Below are 19,113 nucleotides of genomic sequence, written 5' to 3'. Positions count from 1 at the left end.
GTGGAAGTTTATGAACAGGATGTGTAAAAAATAAAAAATGTAATCTTTTACCTGCTTGAATTGAAGGCAAATCATCAATGAGAAAACCACAAAGCAGAGCAAAGATCTTCGTCGAGACATTCATGATTGAAATGCCTTAAAGTGTGTGAATTTTTACAATTTTTTGTATCGTGGAAAAACTGCCCACGACATGAAACCATAAAATACAGGATGATGTTTTAACCAATAAGAAAACAGAACAATGACTTGAATGCAAAAAGGGCAAAATGAGCATATCTCGGCATCCACTGAAAAATGATATTGAGTTAACGTTACATGTTACTACTTGGGTTGAAAAAATAGTAAAGCAAAACTCACTAGGTCTCTATGTGAAGCTTTTATGCTATTTATATGATGATCTCATGCCTAACTTTTTTCTGTTTATATTATTTCCTTTCTTTTGACTTGCATTATTATTATTTTATAAATTACCCTATATTTTCTTTTTCTAATTGTTGTAGTCTATATTTGTTTAATATTTGTACACTATATGTATGTAGTATGTGACTGGCATTCAGTAGAAAACAATCTCTGCATCCATCCATTTATAATTTATCTCTTAAAATTCTTCCACATATGTATAGCTTTTAGGCGTTGGATTTAGTTCATGTTGGATCTGGCAGTGATTTCCAAGTGAAATGGAACTTACTCTTTGGTTTAACGTGAGAACATATTGTTAATACATGTTATATATTGCATATAAAGTCATAAACATGTTATCTCTGTATGTTTTACGAGGAAAAATAGAGTAAAAAAAAGTAAAAAATAAAAAGCAGAGGTTTAAGCATTGTTGGATCTGATTGGTTAATGGGTCTCGTGATCTCGCTCTGATTGGTCAGACCGACTCTCATTCGCCCTCGTTTACATCAGTATCGTGATTGTAGTCTTTTAATCGCGTCAAACTGATATACCGCACTCAGAATTATCACATCACTCAATTTCGTGTCGAATAACCCGAAACATGTCGAGTTCAGACGCGATCTGTGAGAAGATTCACGACGCACACGGGCCGCGGTGGGAGCGCGGCGGCATTTGCGTCGCGTGCGTCCTGGAGATGATGGACAGGTCGGATGTATCGGTAAGAACAGTAATATTTGGATACATATGAAATAAAAAGCGCGTTTAACGAGCGCCATCGTGTGGAAGTTCATGATTGACGTTCAAAATCATATTGCAGGCGGTGCGCAAGCGCGCGGCGCTCGTGTCCGTGATGCGCATGGCCGCGGTTCGCGAGCTGTTGTATCGCGAAGAAGAAGGAAGAACAAACTTCATCTCATCATTACTGAGTAAGAGAAACACACTCATGATTAGTGTACACAGTCTACAAAATACCACTAAATATGACATTTCTGTTACTCTTCTCTGTTGATTGTGCGGTATGAACAAAGTCTTAGTCTCTAGATTATATTAGATTTGTCATTGGCTTATTATGACTATTGTGGAACATAAGCTCTGTGACCAACAAAAGTTTTTGATTCTTATGTGTTTTTGTTGATGATAATATTCACAAAGTTTACAATGAATCACTTTGACATTGCAAAACAACATAACTAACTTCAGAATATAACTCATATGTTTCAGGAACGCTGTTCAGCGCCGTGGATTCATCACTCCTGGATCAGACCGTACAGGGTGATCAATATATATATATATATATATATATTTAGATTTTGTGTACATTTATGACATGTACAATCAATCTCTCCATATTTTTTTTCTTTTATGATAAGCTGTAGAAAGTTGTTGTGAGGTTTTTTTCTTTAGCTGTTGGAGCAAATATGAACACAAAAATCATATTTGCTGTTGTCTCCCGTTCACCACCTCGGTTCACACATATGTGACCCTGGAAGTGTGGAAAAGAGGGTCTATTTAGCAGTTTTTGCTCAGGATGTTTTGAGGTCTGCGGTGTCTATGAGATTGAGAACTGTGTTTGTGTTTCAGTTCTGCTGCAGGTGACGCTGGACGTCCCGAATCAAGCGCTTCTGCTCTTCATCCTGGACCAGATCCAGTCACGGGTGTGAACACACACACACACACACACACACACACACACACACACACACACACACACACACACACACACACACACACACACACACACACACACACACACACACACACACTCTTTAACCCTTTATAGGGCACTCATTGAAATATTTGGAAATTCAAAATTTTAACCTCAGAAAGCTAATGGGGGATGTTACAGGACATAAAAAAAAAAAAAAAAGCTAAAAAATTTTTTCATCTTTGCATTGCAAATCAAGGTCAATGAAGTTACCATATATGAGCACTTGCCTGTCTAGGGTAAAATAAATTACCGAGAGTGATTTTTTAAAAATATGAGAAAAACACACACAAACTGCAAGAAACATTCATTTATTTTATGCACAAACTGCAAGGAACATTTATTTAGAGACATCTCTGTCTTGAGGTACTGATACTGGCTTGACTGTTATACAAGAAAAACACAAATTCAATAAATACACATACATAACATTCAGTTCAGAACCGTTTCTGGAACCAATAACAAGACCACTTGTTACAACAGTAACAGTCAAAATAGTGGCAAATAAGAAGTAAATAAATAATAAAATTGGCAAAGAAATTGTATATAAATAATAATATGTGAAACAAACTTTATAATTGATCAAAGAAAAATAAATAAATCATAAATACTTGATGAATACAAAATAATTCTAAACAACAAATAAAATATCAGCAGCCACGAGGATCATGGTTAAAAATAAAACACATTTTGTTTTGTTTTTTAAAAAGTGCATGTATAAAAACTTTAAGAACATGTTTTTCTCCTGAGGAACAAATACTGGCCACTGTAATAGACCATTTAGGAACATTGCATAATGAACTCATTTCTTCTCGTGTCAGTCCAGTTCAGGCCATTTCAGTCACTTACTGCTTCATGGTACTTGACAAAGCAGTTGCGCTCAGCATTGAGGCACAGATGGATCTGGCAGACCCTGCAGACAAGGTTTGACCGCATGATGTTACCCTTCCTGCTGCATTGCTTGCAGGTCTGGCGGCTGTTGCTGTAGACAGGGGCATGGAACAGTGACACATCAAACCGCACAGAGTAGTTTGGCACGTGACTGCGGTGTCCCCGGATAGGCTTGGGGATATCAGCAGAGCTGCTGGAACTGCCTGGCACTGGTGTTGAGCTCCTGCGTGGTCGAGATGTCATTGACTTTGAGCTACTGGCTGTCTTGAACACCTGGATCCTGAAGTTCTTCAGTGACAGGCCATCATCCACACCAAGAGCCTTGCTGTCACGCCTATACATTATCCAGGCATTAGTGAGGCTGACATCAATGGCATATGCAAAGAGCCGCATGTACCATCTCTTGGCTCTCAAGGGAGTGCGGTAGAGGTGGACCAGCATGTCACTCTTGTCAATCCCTCCCATGTTTGCGTTATAGCTCTTGATGAGATATGGACAGCTCACTTGTTCCTTTCTCTTGGTGTCACTGCAGTACCTGTAGACTGAGGACCAAGGCTCTACCCCCATGTCTGTTGACATCAGAGTGACAATCTTGTTGTCTTTCCACCTGACCATCAGGATCCCATCATCACTAGTGAAGTACTCACAAGTACCACGAGGGACAGCCTTCTTCATCATCTCTTTGATGGGCCTGAGTGGAGCATTGCCAGTCCTGTTGTCCCTGACTGTTCCTGTGTACCGACAGTTCTTGCTCTTGAGGTATCGCACAATATCTTGGCCACTAAAGTAATTGTCTGCAAAGATGGTTTTTGGGCTGGAGGAGGACATGGTGCTTGCCAAGACAGAGACTATCTGGCTGGTGACACCCATGACTTGTTGTTCAGGTGTCAGTGGGACACCGTGGGCCTCAAGTGTAGTCTGCCCTTGGTATAGGATCAAGTCGTGAATGAAGCCATCCTGAGAAGCCCTGGCAAATAATTTAAAACCCCATTTGTCTGGCTTTGATTTTATGTACTGCCTCAGGTTGCCAGCAGTCTTGCCTTTGTAGGCAACCATCACCTCATCAACAGACTGCTTGGGGGTCTCTGGCTCTTTTCTGAAGGCAGTAACCAGATAGTTGAACAATGGCCGGACTTTGAAGAAGCGATCATTGTTACCAGGGATCTCAGCATTGTTATTGAAGTGGACAACCCTCTTCAATAACTTGAAGCGCTTGGATGACATCAGGTTTGCAACTTGTGAGACCCTGGTCTCCATTGCCCAGTAGTCATCAACAGAGGGCAGCTCAACAATCCCCATGTAGATGAGTATAGCCACAAAGTTCATAATTTCATCCTCAGTGGTGGCAAAGGTGGTGTTGATGTTCATCTGGGTTGCATATAAGTTGGTTTGAAATGTTATGTGCGAGATTACTTCGTGACTGAAGTACCTGCTGAAATAATCAAAGGGACTTTGGATGAAGTCAGGGGGAATGTGCTGGTATTCAGGCAGGGGTGGGTTGTCCAGGTCAACCTTCTTCCAGAGGGTTCGCCGAGGTTTTGGCTTCCTTTTGTTGGCTGGCCTCTTTGCCGGCTCTTGATTTTCATCATTTTCGTCCAGGTCCTCGTTTTCATCCAGGTCCTCATCTACAAGCACCTCCACTGCAGGCCGCACGCACTTCCTTTTGGCAGAAGGGTCATCAATGTCCAGGTTGTGGGTGGGTGGAAGGAAGTCTGGATCTGCCACATCATTGTCTTCTTCCTCTGAGCTATCATCATCGCTGATGGCAGGGTTTACGGGAACAACAACGGTATCCCTCTTCCCATAAAATAGCCGAGCAGACAGCTGCAAAAGGAATATTTTAAGTCAATATTAAACCAACTCTGATTTATTTGTTGAGGAAAAAAGTAACAGTGTTAATGTATATCTAATGGGAAAAGAGTATTGACATAGAAAATATAAAAACACAATAAAAACAGAAAATACACTTATAATTATTGTTAGTACCACTTATATTTGCTCATTTGTGTTTTATCACAAACCAATATTCAGTAATTAAAATCAATTCACACAGTACTAGGCCTCACACTAACAATAAGCACCTGTGTATGCCATTTAACTATAATAAAAAAAACATACACTCATAAGGCATATGTCTAAAAATGGTCACTTGTGCCACTCATGCTAGTCTTAGGTGAACGGGGCATATGATCAAATATGGTGCGTTTAGTTTTCAGCCAAACATCAAGCTAATTTTTACAAATGCTATGCAAATAACAACAATCTTAATCTTTAACACAACTATTCAACCAAATAATTTGTGAGTTACATCAACTTACCATGTTTAGTTTTGATGTTATTACCACAGATGTGGGAGAAGCCAGGTTCAAAAAAGCTGTATTTCTGATTTCTGCAAGATGGCTGTGTTTGAGGTGCTCCAGGCCACTGCTGATTGGTCAGATGCCTTGATGTCAATATCTGTCAGATAGCTTGATCTCCCCTGATTGGCTGAGAGCAAACCACATGACTCTAGCACTCCAAATGGAGGCAGGGGGAGGCCATTTTGAGTGTGTGAGGAAGTGACTAAATATGGTTACTTGCCCCATAAAGGGTTAACACTAGTTCAGCCGGTGTGATTGTTACCAGTGTCTCTCTCTCTCTCTCTCTCTCTCTCTCTCTCTCTCTCTCTCTCTCTCTCAGTGGACTGATGTCGGGGGTCTGAAAGCGTCTCTGTCCTCTGTCATGTTCCTGGGGAAACTGCTGGACGCTCATCCTGCTCTGAGCCAAACACTCACGTCCAGTCGCTGTAAGACTGCCTGAACACATTCACACTTAATGCATCGTTTACTGCCTTCGTAGACTTAGCCTAATTTATGGCAGCGATTCTCAAACAGGCTTTCTCAGCCATATTTCTTTGGACTAAAATATTAAAGGGGTCATTAACTGAGTTATTTTATTGTTTTATAATGTTGCCTAGGGTTCCCTTATAATGTTAGTATGATTTTTACATGAAAAATTGTCATAATTAACAAATAAAAGTCATTTTTCCTAGCCTGATTTTGAACGCTCTGTTTGAAGGGGTTTGTCTGCTGTGAGACTTCAGTGTAAACACCCACTGCTGTGATTGGCTGTGAGACTTCAGTGTAAACGCCCACTGCTGTGATTGGCTGTGAGACTTCAGTGTAAACGCCCACTGCTGTGATTGGCTGTGAGACTTCAGTGTAAACGCCCACTGCTGTGATTGGCTGACATCTTTGCATATGAAATAGCTAGGATTACTACATGTGGAAGAACTCTCTCGAAAACTTTTACTAAGTTTTTACTATAATACCTATTGAGATTAATGAATCATGAAAGTGTTGATTATATATTTAGATCTATTCCCAGTGATGAGCTTTGAGCAGATGACAGACAGTCTATTGATCGCGTGAATGAAGTGATCTCATCATTGCAATACAATTTCTGCACCCTCACGAATGTTTTCACCAAATTACTGCAAACACAACGTACGTACAGTAAGAGCTTCGTTGTGCAGTGTAACAGCGTCATTGATTTCATAATGAGTCTTGGCAAGTGTCCAGATAAACTCGCGCTGTGTGATTGACAGCTTGGGCGATTGGAAAGGGATCGTTCTTTGACCGCTTTCTGTTTTTAATTTAATTACTAATCACAGATCAGGCATTAGAATAAACATGGTTACTTACATGTTTGTTTTCATGTTACTTACAACACTTTCCTAGCATCAGGATCTTTGGAAGGTAATGGTTTTGATCTTGTGTCGATCTTCTCACGTTCTCATGTAATTATTCACTAACGCTCCAGTGGGCGGGGCCAAAGACGCTGTGATGTAGACGTAGGTGTTGATGTTCTTCTAAAGGCGGTCTTTAGTCTCCACTTCTCAGATCCTGTCGCTTTCTGGCCATGGTTTCAATAAAAGCTGTTTTTGTCAAAACTGTCAAAGGAACAAGGAAAATTTGAATTTTCAGTTCATAACCCCTTTAATAATATATATAAGAATAATATAACAACAAATTCACATGATAGCGGTTCTCTGGTGTCAATTAATTACATGCAGGTAAACAAATAAAATCTTTAATCTTTATGTAGTAAGTGATTTATTTTGATTGTTTTTCTTTTTTTTTAAATTGTTTAAATTTTAATGATTTAATAATTATTGTTTTATTTAAAATGTGTTTATTATAAGGATTTTAATATTATTATAAGTTTTTATTTGAATTGTTTGTATTTAAAAATGTATTATTTTTCAATTGTTTTCAATTTCACATTTTTTTTATGTATGTGTATGTGTGTGTGTGTGTTATTGTGTGTGATGTGATGTGTGTGTGCAGCGCGTGTGCTGGAGTGTGTGTGTGCCGCTCTGCTGCTCTCGGATGAGGACGTGAAGGCCGGTGTGTGTTACGTGTTGTTGAGGATCTGGAGCTCCGCCTCCGCCGTCCAGATGCTAACAGACGCTCTCCGCCAGCACATGTGTGTGTTACTGCTACACACACTCTCAAACACACACACCACAGCGCTCACCATCAACTGCCTGGGTAAGAGTCCCTATCAGAAACCTGCACACACTTACATATAAACACCAGTTTGTGAGCATGTTTAGCTAAGGACTATGGCTGGGCATTGACACACGTCACGACTCAATGTTGATTCACAATCTTGATATTCGATTCAGTTCCGCTCTTGATTTGATGCAATATCGATTAATTTGGATATACCGTATATCAGGTACAGAACAGATGAAAGTTTTTCTCAAGGAAAACAATCTCTCTGTCTGAACTAATGCCGTAAACTGTACAGGAACTGTCTTTTTTATTTCTGTGACTTATCCATGCATGGCATCTAACAAAACATTTACTGTGAAAATATGAGTGATTACCTGTACATGTGTGTGTGTGTGTGTGTGTTGCAGGTGTTGTGAAGCAGATGTGCCAGTACTCTGAGGTGGTGTGTGTGTTGATGAATCTGAAGGATGGCGCTGAAGATCCGCTGCCGTATCAACCACTGCCGCTCATCCTGAAGAAGGTCTGAACACACACACTCACACTCACACTCTGATTATTGAAAAAGCACTGATTATTGCAGAAGTAGCTTCAAAAAGTGAAAGCGTTAAAAGTTTTTAACGCGTTAAAGCTACAATATGCAAGAATTTTTGGCCTCTAGAGGGCGCTACATTCCAAACAACAACAACGGCGTAGCTTGATGACGATGTGAAGGAGCGTGGAATGATGGGAACTGTTGTTTTAAACTCCACCGTGGATGTAAATCAGTCAGACGGGAATCGAAAAATCATGTTCATGGATGAGGCTAAGTTCTTTTTTTATAATGACATGCTTTTTGTGGCGAGGGGACGTGGTTCAGCGCAGTCTGTAATGGGAGAGAGAAGAGACGAACAAGTAGGTCAAGTGCAAATGACGAACACCTGTGTCTTATTGCTGTGATCCGCGTGGAGAGACGCTTTTAAGCCGCGCGCTGGAACGAGAGAGAGACTGAAGAGAAAATTGGACGCAGAGAAAGAAAACCGGTGGATCCGAGCTCTCCTTTTTGAACTGTTTTGTGCCGTCGCGGTTGCCACGGTGAATGCGCGTTGTGCACGACTTTTGTTTGTTTTGCTTTATTTTAATAAAGTACGAGCCCCAGTCACGCCGACCCCTGTCTTCTTGTCTCCCTGACTCTTGAACCTCATCACACTTTTATTTCATTAAAATGAATTAACCGCAAGAAAAGTAAGGTTTAATACTAAATTGGTTATCATAGATGTTACTGTATGTCGAATTCATTGTTGTGATAACGCGACGCAGTTTTACGTGTTCTAAACAATTGTTGTAGTACATTCGAACATACCCACATCATTTGCCAAAATACTGATTAATCTTTATGTATAACACATGCTATATTTATTTACATGGCCATAAACACCAGACGTGATAGACAATGTCAATAAACTAAACACAAATCTAAAGCAATAATACTTCCCTTACATAAACATAACTATTACCGAATGCTACATTTGGAAAATATAAAATTAAGCATGCTTTGTCGACAGAACCAGCTGCAATCGGTAAAGAATAACTGTGTTCCATAACGACTGCACGAAACAAGCTAACGTTTGTTGCTTGATAGACGCTACAACTACAACTTCCGCATTTGTCCAGGACTCCACACAGTACGAGTGGAAACCGAGGGTAACGCGGATATGACGCAATTGACTGGCGACTCCCAGCTCCCCCCTGCTCTAACGCCCCGTTTCCTTGGTTAAAATCCCAATTTTCTCACGATTTAAAAATAGTTGGAAACATTTGGGATATTGTAAGTAATCAACTTAACAACACTGGCCTTGAGATTATGGGATTTTTAATGCAAAATTCTTGCATATTGTACCTTTAAGAGATGCACTGAACAAAACATTTCTTATTTTCTACAAAATGTTTAACAAAATAATTTGGACTTTAATTTTGCTATATAATCAACATCTATCCAATTCGTGTTCCACAATTTTTTTTCCCACAAAAATTGAGATTCCTTATTCTGTTCATGCGCAGTATCGGGAACAGCCACTGGCTGATGCGCTCTCTTGTCACAGATTAATACATTTCTTTCTCAATATCACATCCATCACAAAACAGCAGCCAAATATGGAACCTTGAGAGCTTTCCAATGATTTTGCCAAAATTAGAGAAATATTTGATTGTACAATAGTGCAGTAAACTGTATAACATGACTCCACCCACTGGGGGAGGAGCCTGCGGAAGGTTTTAAAGCACCACCAAAATATGTGATAGGGGAAAAAAGGCAAGTTAGATAACTGTAATGTTTTGACATTGATTGTTGTTGATGTAAATGTGTGTGTGTGTTGTAGCTGTTGTTGAGCGCTCAGGACTCTCTTCAGGTGGTGTCGGTGCGCTGTGTGTGTGCCGTACTGATTCACGCTCCTCGACGCTTCACTGCCGCCTTCATTCAGGCCGACCTACCCGGTGAGACGCTTCACTAAATACAACATCAACCAAACAGATCGCACCGCAGAACTAGTGTAAACATGAATTAATTAAATCATAACATCGTGAACATACACAAGATGCAACATACGTAAGACGTAACATACATAAGAAGTAACAGTTTACATACATAAGACATAACATACTTAAGATGTATGACGTTACATACATAAGACGTAACACACACAAGACGTAACATACATAAGACGTAAGACGTAACAAAAATATGTAACATACATAAGACGTAACATACACAAGGTGTAACATATAATATGTAACATAAGATCTAACTTGTAACATACATAAGACAAAACATACATAAGATTAATGACGTAACATACATAAGACGTAAGAAGTAACATACATAAGATGTAACATATATAATACGTAACATTACACATGCTGATGTTGCACCATGTCAGAGTGTCATTCATTCCCACACATAAACAGGACAGCATATGAATGTGTGTGTGTGTGTGTGTGTGTGTGTGTGTGTGTGTGTGTGTGTGTGTGTGTGTGTGTGTGTGTGTGTGTGTGTGTGTCAGAGTTCCTGCTGGAGGTGATGAGCAGCGGCTGCACTGACGTGTTGCTGTGGTCCGTCTTCAGCTGTTTACTGCTGCTGTCCGAAGACCCGCTCTTCTTCTCGCAGTGCCACGCCGTCTACGGTGAGATCCAGCGGCTGCTGAGCCCAAACTCATTCCTCTCCATTCATCAAACACCAGATCAGGAGCAGATGCACACCACCAGCCGCATTTCCATTACCCTTCAAATTGCACAAACTGAAATTGAAACCGAATTGAAAATATGCCCAATGGAAACTTTCGCAAAAACTCTCATATATCGCAAAAAAGTATTTACTCTCGCATGAGGTGGTTTTCAGGCAGTTCGAAAAATGAATATTTTGCAAAACTGCAATGGAAACAGTTTTTGCACATTTATAGATCACCTGACGTAGATGACGCGGTGTGTTTGGACAGAATACGAGACAGAGTTCTTCATTAAACTTAGAAAGACAAAAGTATCACAGAATTACTGGATTCTAAACAATAAAGAAATGCCACAATTTATCAAGATCTTGAAGCAGAAATGAGGGAGAAACAACCAGAAACTCCTCATATGAGCCGCTCCCAGTATAAGAGTCTGTCCTTGCCATTAATGCTTGGATACATGCCTACGTCTCCTTCCATTAAAAATAATGGCTAGTGCGATGGCTGGGATATAGCCTACGTAAACCTACCAACATCAGTCGCCATGATTTTTGGAATGAATTATCGTGAGAGAAAAAAATTATGTTTTAGTCGCATATAATCAGTAAGTGGAAACGCCATATTTTCTAAATTGATTTTTATCGACATTAAAAGATATCGCAAAAGTTTTGCGCAAATCTGTAATGGAAACGCGGCTACAGAGAGTTCATTGCCATTAAAGGCTGCTCTTTATACATTAATCCTAATCAGAATCCATCATTCTTCAGAAGTGTAAGTGTGAATGTTTGTGTGTGTGTGTTTGAGGTATGGAGCCGTTAGTGCGATGTCTGAAAGAGACTCTGGGAAAGTCCAACACTGAGGTGCAGAAACAGGGACTGGAGCTGCTGTCGGCCATATTGGACAGGTCAAACATCACACGTCTGCTTTTCTCTTTCCTCTGACTTCTGTTGTCTTTATTAGGATCGTACACGAATTCTCTGTTGTAAACCACAGATATCAGATCAAACAGCGCTGACGTGGAAACCAGGAGAAACATTGTGCCATGAACGAACAAGTTATAGAAGGCTTCTCAATCCACAAATCACCAACATTAAACATGGATTTAATGTAGCAATGCTAACTGTAACAATGGTATTGTGTCAGAAATAGTTGAATGTTTTTACATTATTCATGTCAGAGTTCGTACAACCTTTTGAGAGTGAAATTCAAGCACTAATCAAGGACTTTCAGGTCCTTCACAGCATTTCCAGCACTGCAGAAAGCTCTAAATATTATCCAATTTAAATGTTATTTTTAATGTGATGACCAAAAACATTATTTGTTCATCTGTCAAAGATTGTAAAACAAAAAAAATTCAAGATGTAGGAAAACTTTCATGTGTCAAACAAATGCTTTTGTTTAAAAATAAAACAGATATGAAATTACCTCTATAACCAGTAGATGGCGGCAGAGGAGCACTTAGATTCATTAGCATTTCCACTCCCTAATATAGTTTTTTCCACACATTTTGCTTTTATATTTATATTTTGATATCATGAAAACCCTATTATAAAATATCAAATCCTCAAGACATCTATTTTTGTCAAAGACAAAAAGACACTTTTTGTACTGAAGTATGAAGTAGGAAAAGTCTCATGAAAAACAAAAACTAGTAATCACACAGAAAGCAAGTAAAGATCCTTTAATGATCACTGAAGCTGTCGGTCAGTTCAGTGTGACACTTTTGAACAACAAAGAGTAGAATATTTAGATGTTCCCTTCCCTGTATAACTGTTGTTGTTATCTGCACCTCAACTCAGGCTCAGTGCTTTAGTGTCAAATGTGCTTTTCCAGGAAATAAACTTGTAATTTTATAAAGTAACTGCACTTATTAATGCAAAACAATAGTAATTTTATGATTAAATTACCTTTATGATTAAAAACACCCCCAGCGCTTTCAAATCAGGTGCTGGTGCCTCCATCTGTAGGATCAGTGTGTGCGTACTTGTTTTCATGACAACTGAGGACATTTTTATGATAACACACCTGCAAATGAGGACACTCGGGAAAATAGGTGATTTATGAGGACATTTTGGGTGTCCTCATTTTTCAAATGGCTTTAAAAACATACTAAGCAGTGTTTTTTATTAAATGTAAAAATGCTGAATTTTTCCTGTGATGGGTAGGTTTAGGGATAAGGGCAGTGTAAGGGGATAGAATATACAGTTTGTACAGTATAAAAACCATTACGCCTATGGAATGTCCTCACAAATCACTGTGTGTGTGTGTGTGTGTTTAATCAGTAATAATGTGTGTGTGTGTTTAATCAGTAATGATGTGTGTGTGTGTGTGTGTGTGTGTGTGTGCAGGCAGCCTGCAGCTGTGCGCTTGTTCCCGACCGCCTCTGAGTTCACAGGTGTGTGTGATGTCATCGTGGAGGGCGTGGCCACTTCCTGTTCACAGGTGTCCATGTGTGCAGTCCGAGCCGCCAACGTCCTGCTCAGGTCACACACACACCTGATACTGATGTATGCACTCATGATATCATCTGTAGAGTTAAACAAACACTCACTGTTGCACGTGTGTGTGTGTGTCTGTGTGTCTTCACAGGCCGAACCACCAGTCCAGTCCGGTTCAGTTCTCAGACGTCAGGAGAGTCGTGGAGGCCGTGATGTCCAAGTGCAGAGTGAGTGTGTGTGTGTGTGTGTGTGTGTGTGTGTGTTCTTATCAGTGGTCATGTGATCAGTCTGATCCACTCATGATCATATATGTGTGTGTGTGTGTGTGTGTGTGTGTGTGTGTGTGTGTTCAGGAGATCAGCTCTGGTCCAGAATCAGTGTCATCAGCAGGAGTTTTAATGCAAACGCTCACGTGCTTCGATGCTGCTTGCAGGTCAGTCACACACTCGCTCACACACACACACACACACTAGGGCTGTCAATCTTCCTCTATAATACTATTCGAATTCCGTTCCTTATTTTATTTAATATTCGAATATTAAATGCTCAAATTAATCCTATTATTAATATTTACGACATTACACAGTCTTATGGATCGCCAATGCCAATGCGTTAAGTTGATCGGTCTCATATCTTCACCGTGTCAGTTTGTCTGTTATTGCCTTTTGGCGGACTGCTGGTAAGCCCCGTGACGAGGAGAGAGGCAGAAAATAAGTAATTCTTGCCTGTTTTAGCGGCGGTTCCTCGGACAGATCGTCTAGCTTGTCAGTCAGGGTGTAGCGTTGTCATAAAAAATAACGTATATTTTTCTCTCCGTTTTGGCCTTCCGTCCACACTGAGACGGCGTTTTAATTAATGAAAACGCACTCCAAAGTGGATACATTTGAAAACGCCGTTTTTACGTTGTAGTGTGGACTGTGAATCTTAAGCCCCTCTACACAGCACTTTGAACCCGCGAAATTGCCGGCAAATTGCCAGAGTGCCTTCTGTGTGAACGCAAACTCGACCCGGGATTGATGCCGGGATCGATGCCGGGTTGGGGACCTAGTAACATTGCCGTGTTCAGTCCCGGAACGCGCGCTGTGTGAACAAAAGCCGTAATAATGGCGTGTCGTAGTGATGACGCTGAAGCGCGGGATCGTTCGCCAGCTGTGAAACGGTACGTAACGCGCAAGTTTATGATCGAATCAGAGAAATAAATGCACAAGCGTGGTTTCTCGAGAGAGAAATCGCAGCTCATAAGCAAACTTAAGACGCTGCTGAGACATTACAAGTCACATCGATGTCACGTGTCTTTACGGGATTTTTACGGGTTGTGTGTGAACGCACTCTCTGATTGAGGAAAATCACTGGCAGTGTGAATGAACCAAAATCGAACGAACCCGGGTCAAATCCCGGGTCACTTTATCCGTGTATTTTCCGTTTCCGTGGAGACATTGCTCTCCGCGATTTTTTTAAAGCAATGTTATGATGATACAACGTGGATAACGTGCACAATTGTGTTACGATTCAAAAACTTTATTCATCACAAAAGCATTTAATTTTCACATGCGTGTAAGCCAAGGCGGCGAGAAAGGCAAGATTGCAAAAAAAATATATATATACATTAAAAAAGCAATATTCTAATAGGAACTTCAGCATTCGAATAGTATTGTTTTTTTTAATATTCGAATTATATTCGAATTTCGGAATTCGTTCCAACAGCCCTAACACACACACACACACACACACTCTGATGAGCTCAACTCTCTGACAGCAGACGTCATGTGTGAGATTAACCATTCTTTTTTCTTGAAGTTCCTCTGAGATTTGAAGTTAATATTTTAATTATTTAAAAACCATGTTCATGTTTCTCTGATGTGCATTTTTATGGTTTAAAACATCATTTTCTTAATAGTTTTTTATTTATTTTATTGTTTTTTTATTTTCAATTCACGTTTGTTTGTACAGCACTTTTCACAATACACATCATTTCAAAGCAGCTTCATGAGTCCACATTACAATTTAGAGTGATCTGTTATCAGAGGAAACCGTCTAAGTATTTCAGAAATGTACAGTTACAAAGTCACAGTTAGATAAAAATATATTAATTTAAACAATGTAATAATTTAATGCAGAAACAATGAGCTCATTGAAGTAAAGAATACTTGTATGGCTTATTTTAATTGTACGTTTTTGTAATAGATTTTTTTATTATGATCTTTTTTAAATAATTTATTAAATCTACATTTTTACGATTTCATAAATGTTTAGTAAATGTTTTATTTTGATTGTGTAAATATTTTTGTGATCATTTTTTTTAAAGTAGCTCATAATTTATTATTTTAAAATATTTATTTAAATGTACATTTTTGCGATATATTGTTGGGTTTTATTTTGCACTTAATTTTACATTTTCATGATTTCAGTTTTAGTAAGTGTTTTATTTTGTTTATGATTTTACAATTATTCATTTCAATTTAACCAATGTATAATTCTATTCATTTTAAATAGGTGTTCTGTTTATTGAGTTTTTAATTTTATTTAATTTTATTAATCATTAATGTTTTATTTGAGTTTTTATTTAGAAAAAATTATAGTTTTTTATGAAATTATATAAGCATAGTTTGTGAAAGCCTGTGTTATAGCATCTGAACAGATCTCTGTATGTGTGTGTGTAGGTTGCTGGAGGTGTGTGTGTGTGAGTCGGCTCTGACGGACGGTGTGTGTTCAGCTCCAGCGCAGCAGCAGCAGCAGGAGACGCTGGAGTCGGTGTGTGTGTTTCTGCTGCACTGCTGCGACACCACCTGCATCCCTGCATTCACTGTGAGTCACACACACACACACACACACATGCTGAACTCTACAGGTACACTGACCCCTGTGTGTGTGTGTGTGTGTGTGTGTGTGTGTGTGTGTGTGTGTGTGTGTGTGTGTGTGTGTGTGTAGGGCGTGTGCGAACGGCTCTCGTCTCCACAGACACTGCAGCTCTTCCTCTCGGTTCTGTCTCGTCAGTTCGCTCTGTGTCCCACTCACATGACCTCCTTCTCCAAGAAGCTCGGTAAGACCAGGGGTCACGGCTACTCTGAATCTGATGTTCAAGTTTCTCCTGCTGGACGATAAATCTGTTTTGATTTTATTTTAGGGCTGGACAATAATTCAATATCAATATAAATCTCGGTATAATTTTTTTTAATAATGGTGATTTTTAAACACATTTCCGATATTTCAATATACATTACAGCATTTGTCACTGGCTACTTTTACATGCAACCAAATAATCTGTGAGGAATCGGATTGACGGCTCAATTGGTGTGAAAATGTAAAAGCTACATCAATCAGAATGAATTCAGTGTCATAAACACTCAATAGGGCCCTATCTTGCACCCAGCGCAATTGACTTTGTACCCGACGCATGTATCATTCCTATTTCTCACCCGCGCACAGCGGACTTTTCCCTCCACAGACGCACGTCGGTAAACTAGGGAATGAACTTGCGCTCCCGGGGGCGGTTCAGTGAAAAGAGGAGGCGTGTTCCGGCGCAAACGTTCCCTGGTGCTATTTTGCAGTTCCAGAAAACAGTTCCGCCACTGACCAGGATAACCTAGTACATAAGTTGAGAGTCTTACGTTTATTTGACAGTGATTTCACATTTCTTGTTTGGATGAAGGCGAAATACAAAAGGTGAACATTAATTTATTTTTTACCTTTTTTATTTTTTTAAATATTATATAGTTTTATTGGAGGAGGTTTCATAGACTTGGAAAAATCATTTTTCAGAAGTTTGTAGTTACCGACATCCGGTGTGGGCGTTCTTGGCAGTTTTTCGGAGGCTTTTATATTGTTTGTGTCGATATCGGAATTATATCGTATCGACCGAAATGAAGAAATATATCGTGATTTAAATGTTGGTCACACCGTCCAGCCCTAGCTTCTGTTATTGGACTCTCACAGTCATTTTGCGTTATTCTCATTGCCATTATCAGAACTGCTCATTCTCTGTGTGTGTGTGTGTGTGTGTGTGTGTGTGTGTGTGTGTGTGTGTTTGTCTGTCAGCTGCATCTGGATTCATCAGACTGACTGTGGACGGTAAAGCCCAGCTGTGTTCAGGGAACAGGTGAGACACACACACACACACACACACACACAGTCAGATAGTGAGTGTGTTGAAGTGCAGGTGTTTATGATGTGTGTGTGTGTGTGTGTGTGTGTCAGGAACACGTCTCTGAATCAGATCTGCTGTGATTTCCTCCTGAAGCTCTGCATGTGTCTGATCTCACACACTGACACCTGGAACCATGAAGACACGCAGGGTAACGTCTGTCTGTGTGTGTGTGTGTGCGTGTGTTTGTGTTATTTTACATTGTTTTATATTATAGTTTTTATATCATTTTGAATTTTCTGTTTTCTTATAATTAAGTTTTTAGTCATTTTGTTGTGTGGTTTTCTCTTTATTATTTTTTATAGTTTTGAGTTTTCATTCATTTTTATTTCAGTTTTAGTTTCTCCCCAGCAAACACACAACGCTCTCCTAACATTCTGCAAACCTAAAAAGAACATTCTACTTTTGGAAAGATCACTGTTGAGTGTGTGTGTGTGTGTGTGTTGCGCAGATGTGCAGCGTGTCCTGCAGGAGTCTCTGCCGTCTCTGTGCTGCAGTGTGTCCGACTGGCCCTCCCTTCTCCCTGATATCCCACAATCCCTCAGGAGCACGCAGTTCTGCATCATCCACCTGCTGTACCTCTCGCTGCTGCATGGAGACAGGTGTGTGTGAGAGTGAGTGAGTGTGTGTGAGAGTGTGAGTGCGTATGAGAGTGCGTGTGATAGTGTGTGTGTGAGAGTGCGTGTGAGAGTGTGTGAGAGTGAGTGAGTGTGTGTGAGAGTGAGTGAGTGTGTGTGTGTGTGAGAGTGAGTGAGTGTGAGTGCGTATGAGAGTGCGTGTGAGAGTGCGTGTGAGAGTGCGTGTGAGAGTGCGTGTGAGAGTGCGTGTGAGAGTGCGTGTGAGAGTGCGTGTGAGAGTGCGTGTGAGAGTGCGTGTGAGTGAGTTTGAGTGAGTGAGTGAGTGAGTGAGTGAGTGAGTGATAGATTGTGCGAGTGTGTGAGAGAGTGTGTGAGAGAGTGCGTGTGAGAGTGCGTGTGAGAGTGCGTGTGAGAGTGCGCGTGAGAGTGCGCGTGAGAGTGCGCGTGAGAGTGCGTGTGAGAGTGCGCGTGAGAGTGCGTGTGAGAGTGCGTGTGAGAGTGCGTGTGAGAGTGCGTGTGAGAGTGCGTGTGAGAGTGCGTGTGAGAGTGCGTGTGAGAGTGCGTGTGAGAGTGCGTGTGAGTGAGTGATAGATTGTGCGAGTGTGTGAGAGAGTGCGTGTGAGTGCGTGTGAGAGTGCGTGTGAGAGTGCGTGTGAGAGTGCGTGTGAGAGTGCGTGTGAGAGTGCGTGTGAGAGTGCGTGTGAGAGTGCGTGTGAGAGTGCGTGTGAGAGTGCGTGTGAGTGAGTTTGAGTGAGTGAGTGAGTGAGTGAGTGATAGATTGTGCGAGTGTGTGAGAGAGTGCGTGTGAGAGTGCGTGTGAGAGTGCGTGTGAGAGTGCGTGTGCGTGTGAGAGTGCGTGTGAGAGTGCGTGTGAGAGTGCGTGTGAGAGTGCGTGTGAGTGAGTGATAGATTGTGCGAGTGTGTGAGAGAGTGCGTGTGAGTGCGTGTGAGAGTGTGTTTGAGAGTGTGTGTGAGTGAGTTTGTGTGAGTGTGTGTGAGTGAGTGATAGATTGTGAGAGTGTGTGTGAGTGTGCATGAGAGTGTGTGTGAGAGAGTGATAGTGAGAGAGTGATAGTGTGTGTGTGAGAGTGTGTGTGAGAGTGCGTGTGAGAGTGCGTGTGAGAGTGCGTGTGAGAGTGCGTGTGAGAGTGCGTGTGAGAGTGCGTGTGAGAGTGCGTGTGAGAGTGCGTGTGAGAGTGCGTGTGAGAGTGCGTGTGAGTGAGTGATAGATTGTGCGAGTGTGTGAGAGAGTGCGTGTGAGAGTG

The 19,113-nt window shown here is 40.7% G+C and overlaps 1 protein-coding gene across 1 annotated transcript in view; it reads left to right on the top strand.

Annotated features, from left to right (window-relative positions):
* Nucleotides 1-1,000: 1,000 nt before the first annotated feature.
* The window catches only part of mei1 (meiotic double-stranded break formation protein 1), a gene marked incomplete at its 5' end in the record, with an annotated part of 34,267 nt that continues 16,154 nt past the window's right edge, over nucleotides 1,001-19,113 (top strand). The window contains 18 exons of the mRNA XM_084431221.1: nucleotides 1,001-1,117; nucleotides 1,217-1,325; nucleotides 1,621-1,671; nucleotides 1,981-2,054; nucleotides 5,675-5,780; nucleotides 7,324-7,527; nucleotides 7,902-8,014; nucleotides 9,849-9,963; nucleotides 10,530-10,649; nucleotides 11,496-11,595; nucleotides 13,040-13,174; nucleotides 13,281-13,374; nucleotides 13,483-13,562; nucleotides 15,790-15,934; nucleotides 16,058-16,169; nucleotides 17,165-17,225; nucleotides 17,324-17,426; nucleotides 17,535-17,872. Of these exons, the coding sequence (XP_084287347.1) occupies nucleotides 1,001-1,117; nucleotides 1,217-1,325; nucleotides 1,621-1,671; nucleotides 1,981-2,054; nucleotides 5,675-5,780; nucleotides 7,324-7,527; nucleotides 7,902-8,014; nucleotides 9,849-9,963; nucleotides 10,530-10,649; nucleotides 11,496-11,595; nucleotides 13,040-13,174; nucleotides 13,281-13,374; nucleotides 13,483-13,562; nucleotides 15,790-15,934; nucleotides 16,058-16,169; nucleotides 17,165-17,225; nucleotides 17,324-17,426; nucleotides 17,535-17,872 (2,177 nt within the window). The remainder of the gene's footprint in view (nucleotides 1,118-1,216; nucleotides 1,326-1,620; nucleotides 1,672-1,980; nucleotides 2,055-5,674; nucleotides 5,781-7,323; nucleotides 7,528-7,901; nucleotides 8,015-9,848; nucleotides 9,964-10,529; nucleotides 10,650-11,495; nucleotides 11,596-13,039; nucleotides 13,175-13,280; nucleotides 13,375-13,482; nucleotides 13,563-15,789; nucleotides 15,935-16,057; nucleotides 16,170-17,164; nucleotides 17,226-17,323; nucleotides 17,427-17,534; nucleotides 17,873-19,113) is intronic.

Source organism: Rutilus rutilus (genome assembly GCF_951802725.1).
Source record: "Rutilus rutilus genome assembly, chromosome: 1".
Classification (NCBI taxonomy): domain Eukaryota; kingdom Metazoa; phylum Chordata; class Actinopteri; order Cypriniformes; family Leuciscidae; genus Rutilus; species Rutilus rutilus.
Note: the sequence above shows the minus strand (reverse complement) of the source record. Positions and strands in the feature narration are given on the sequence as shown.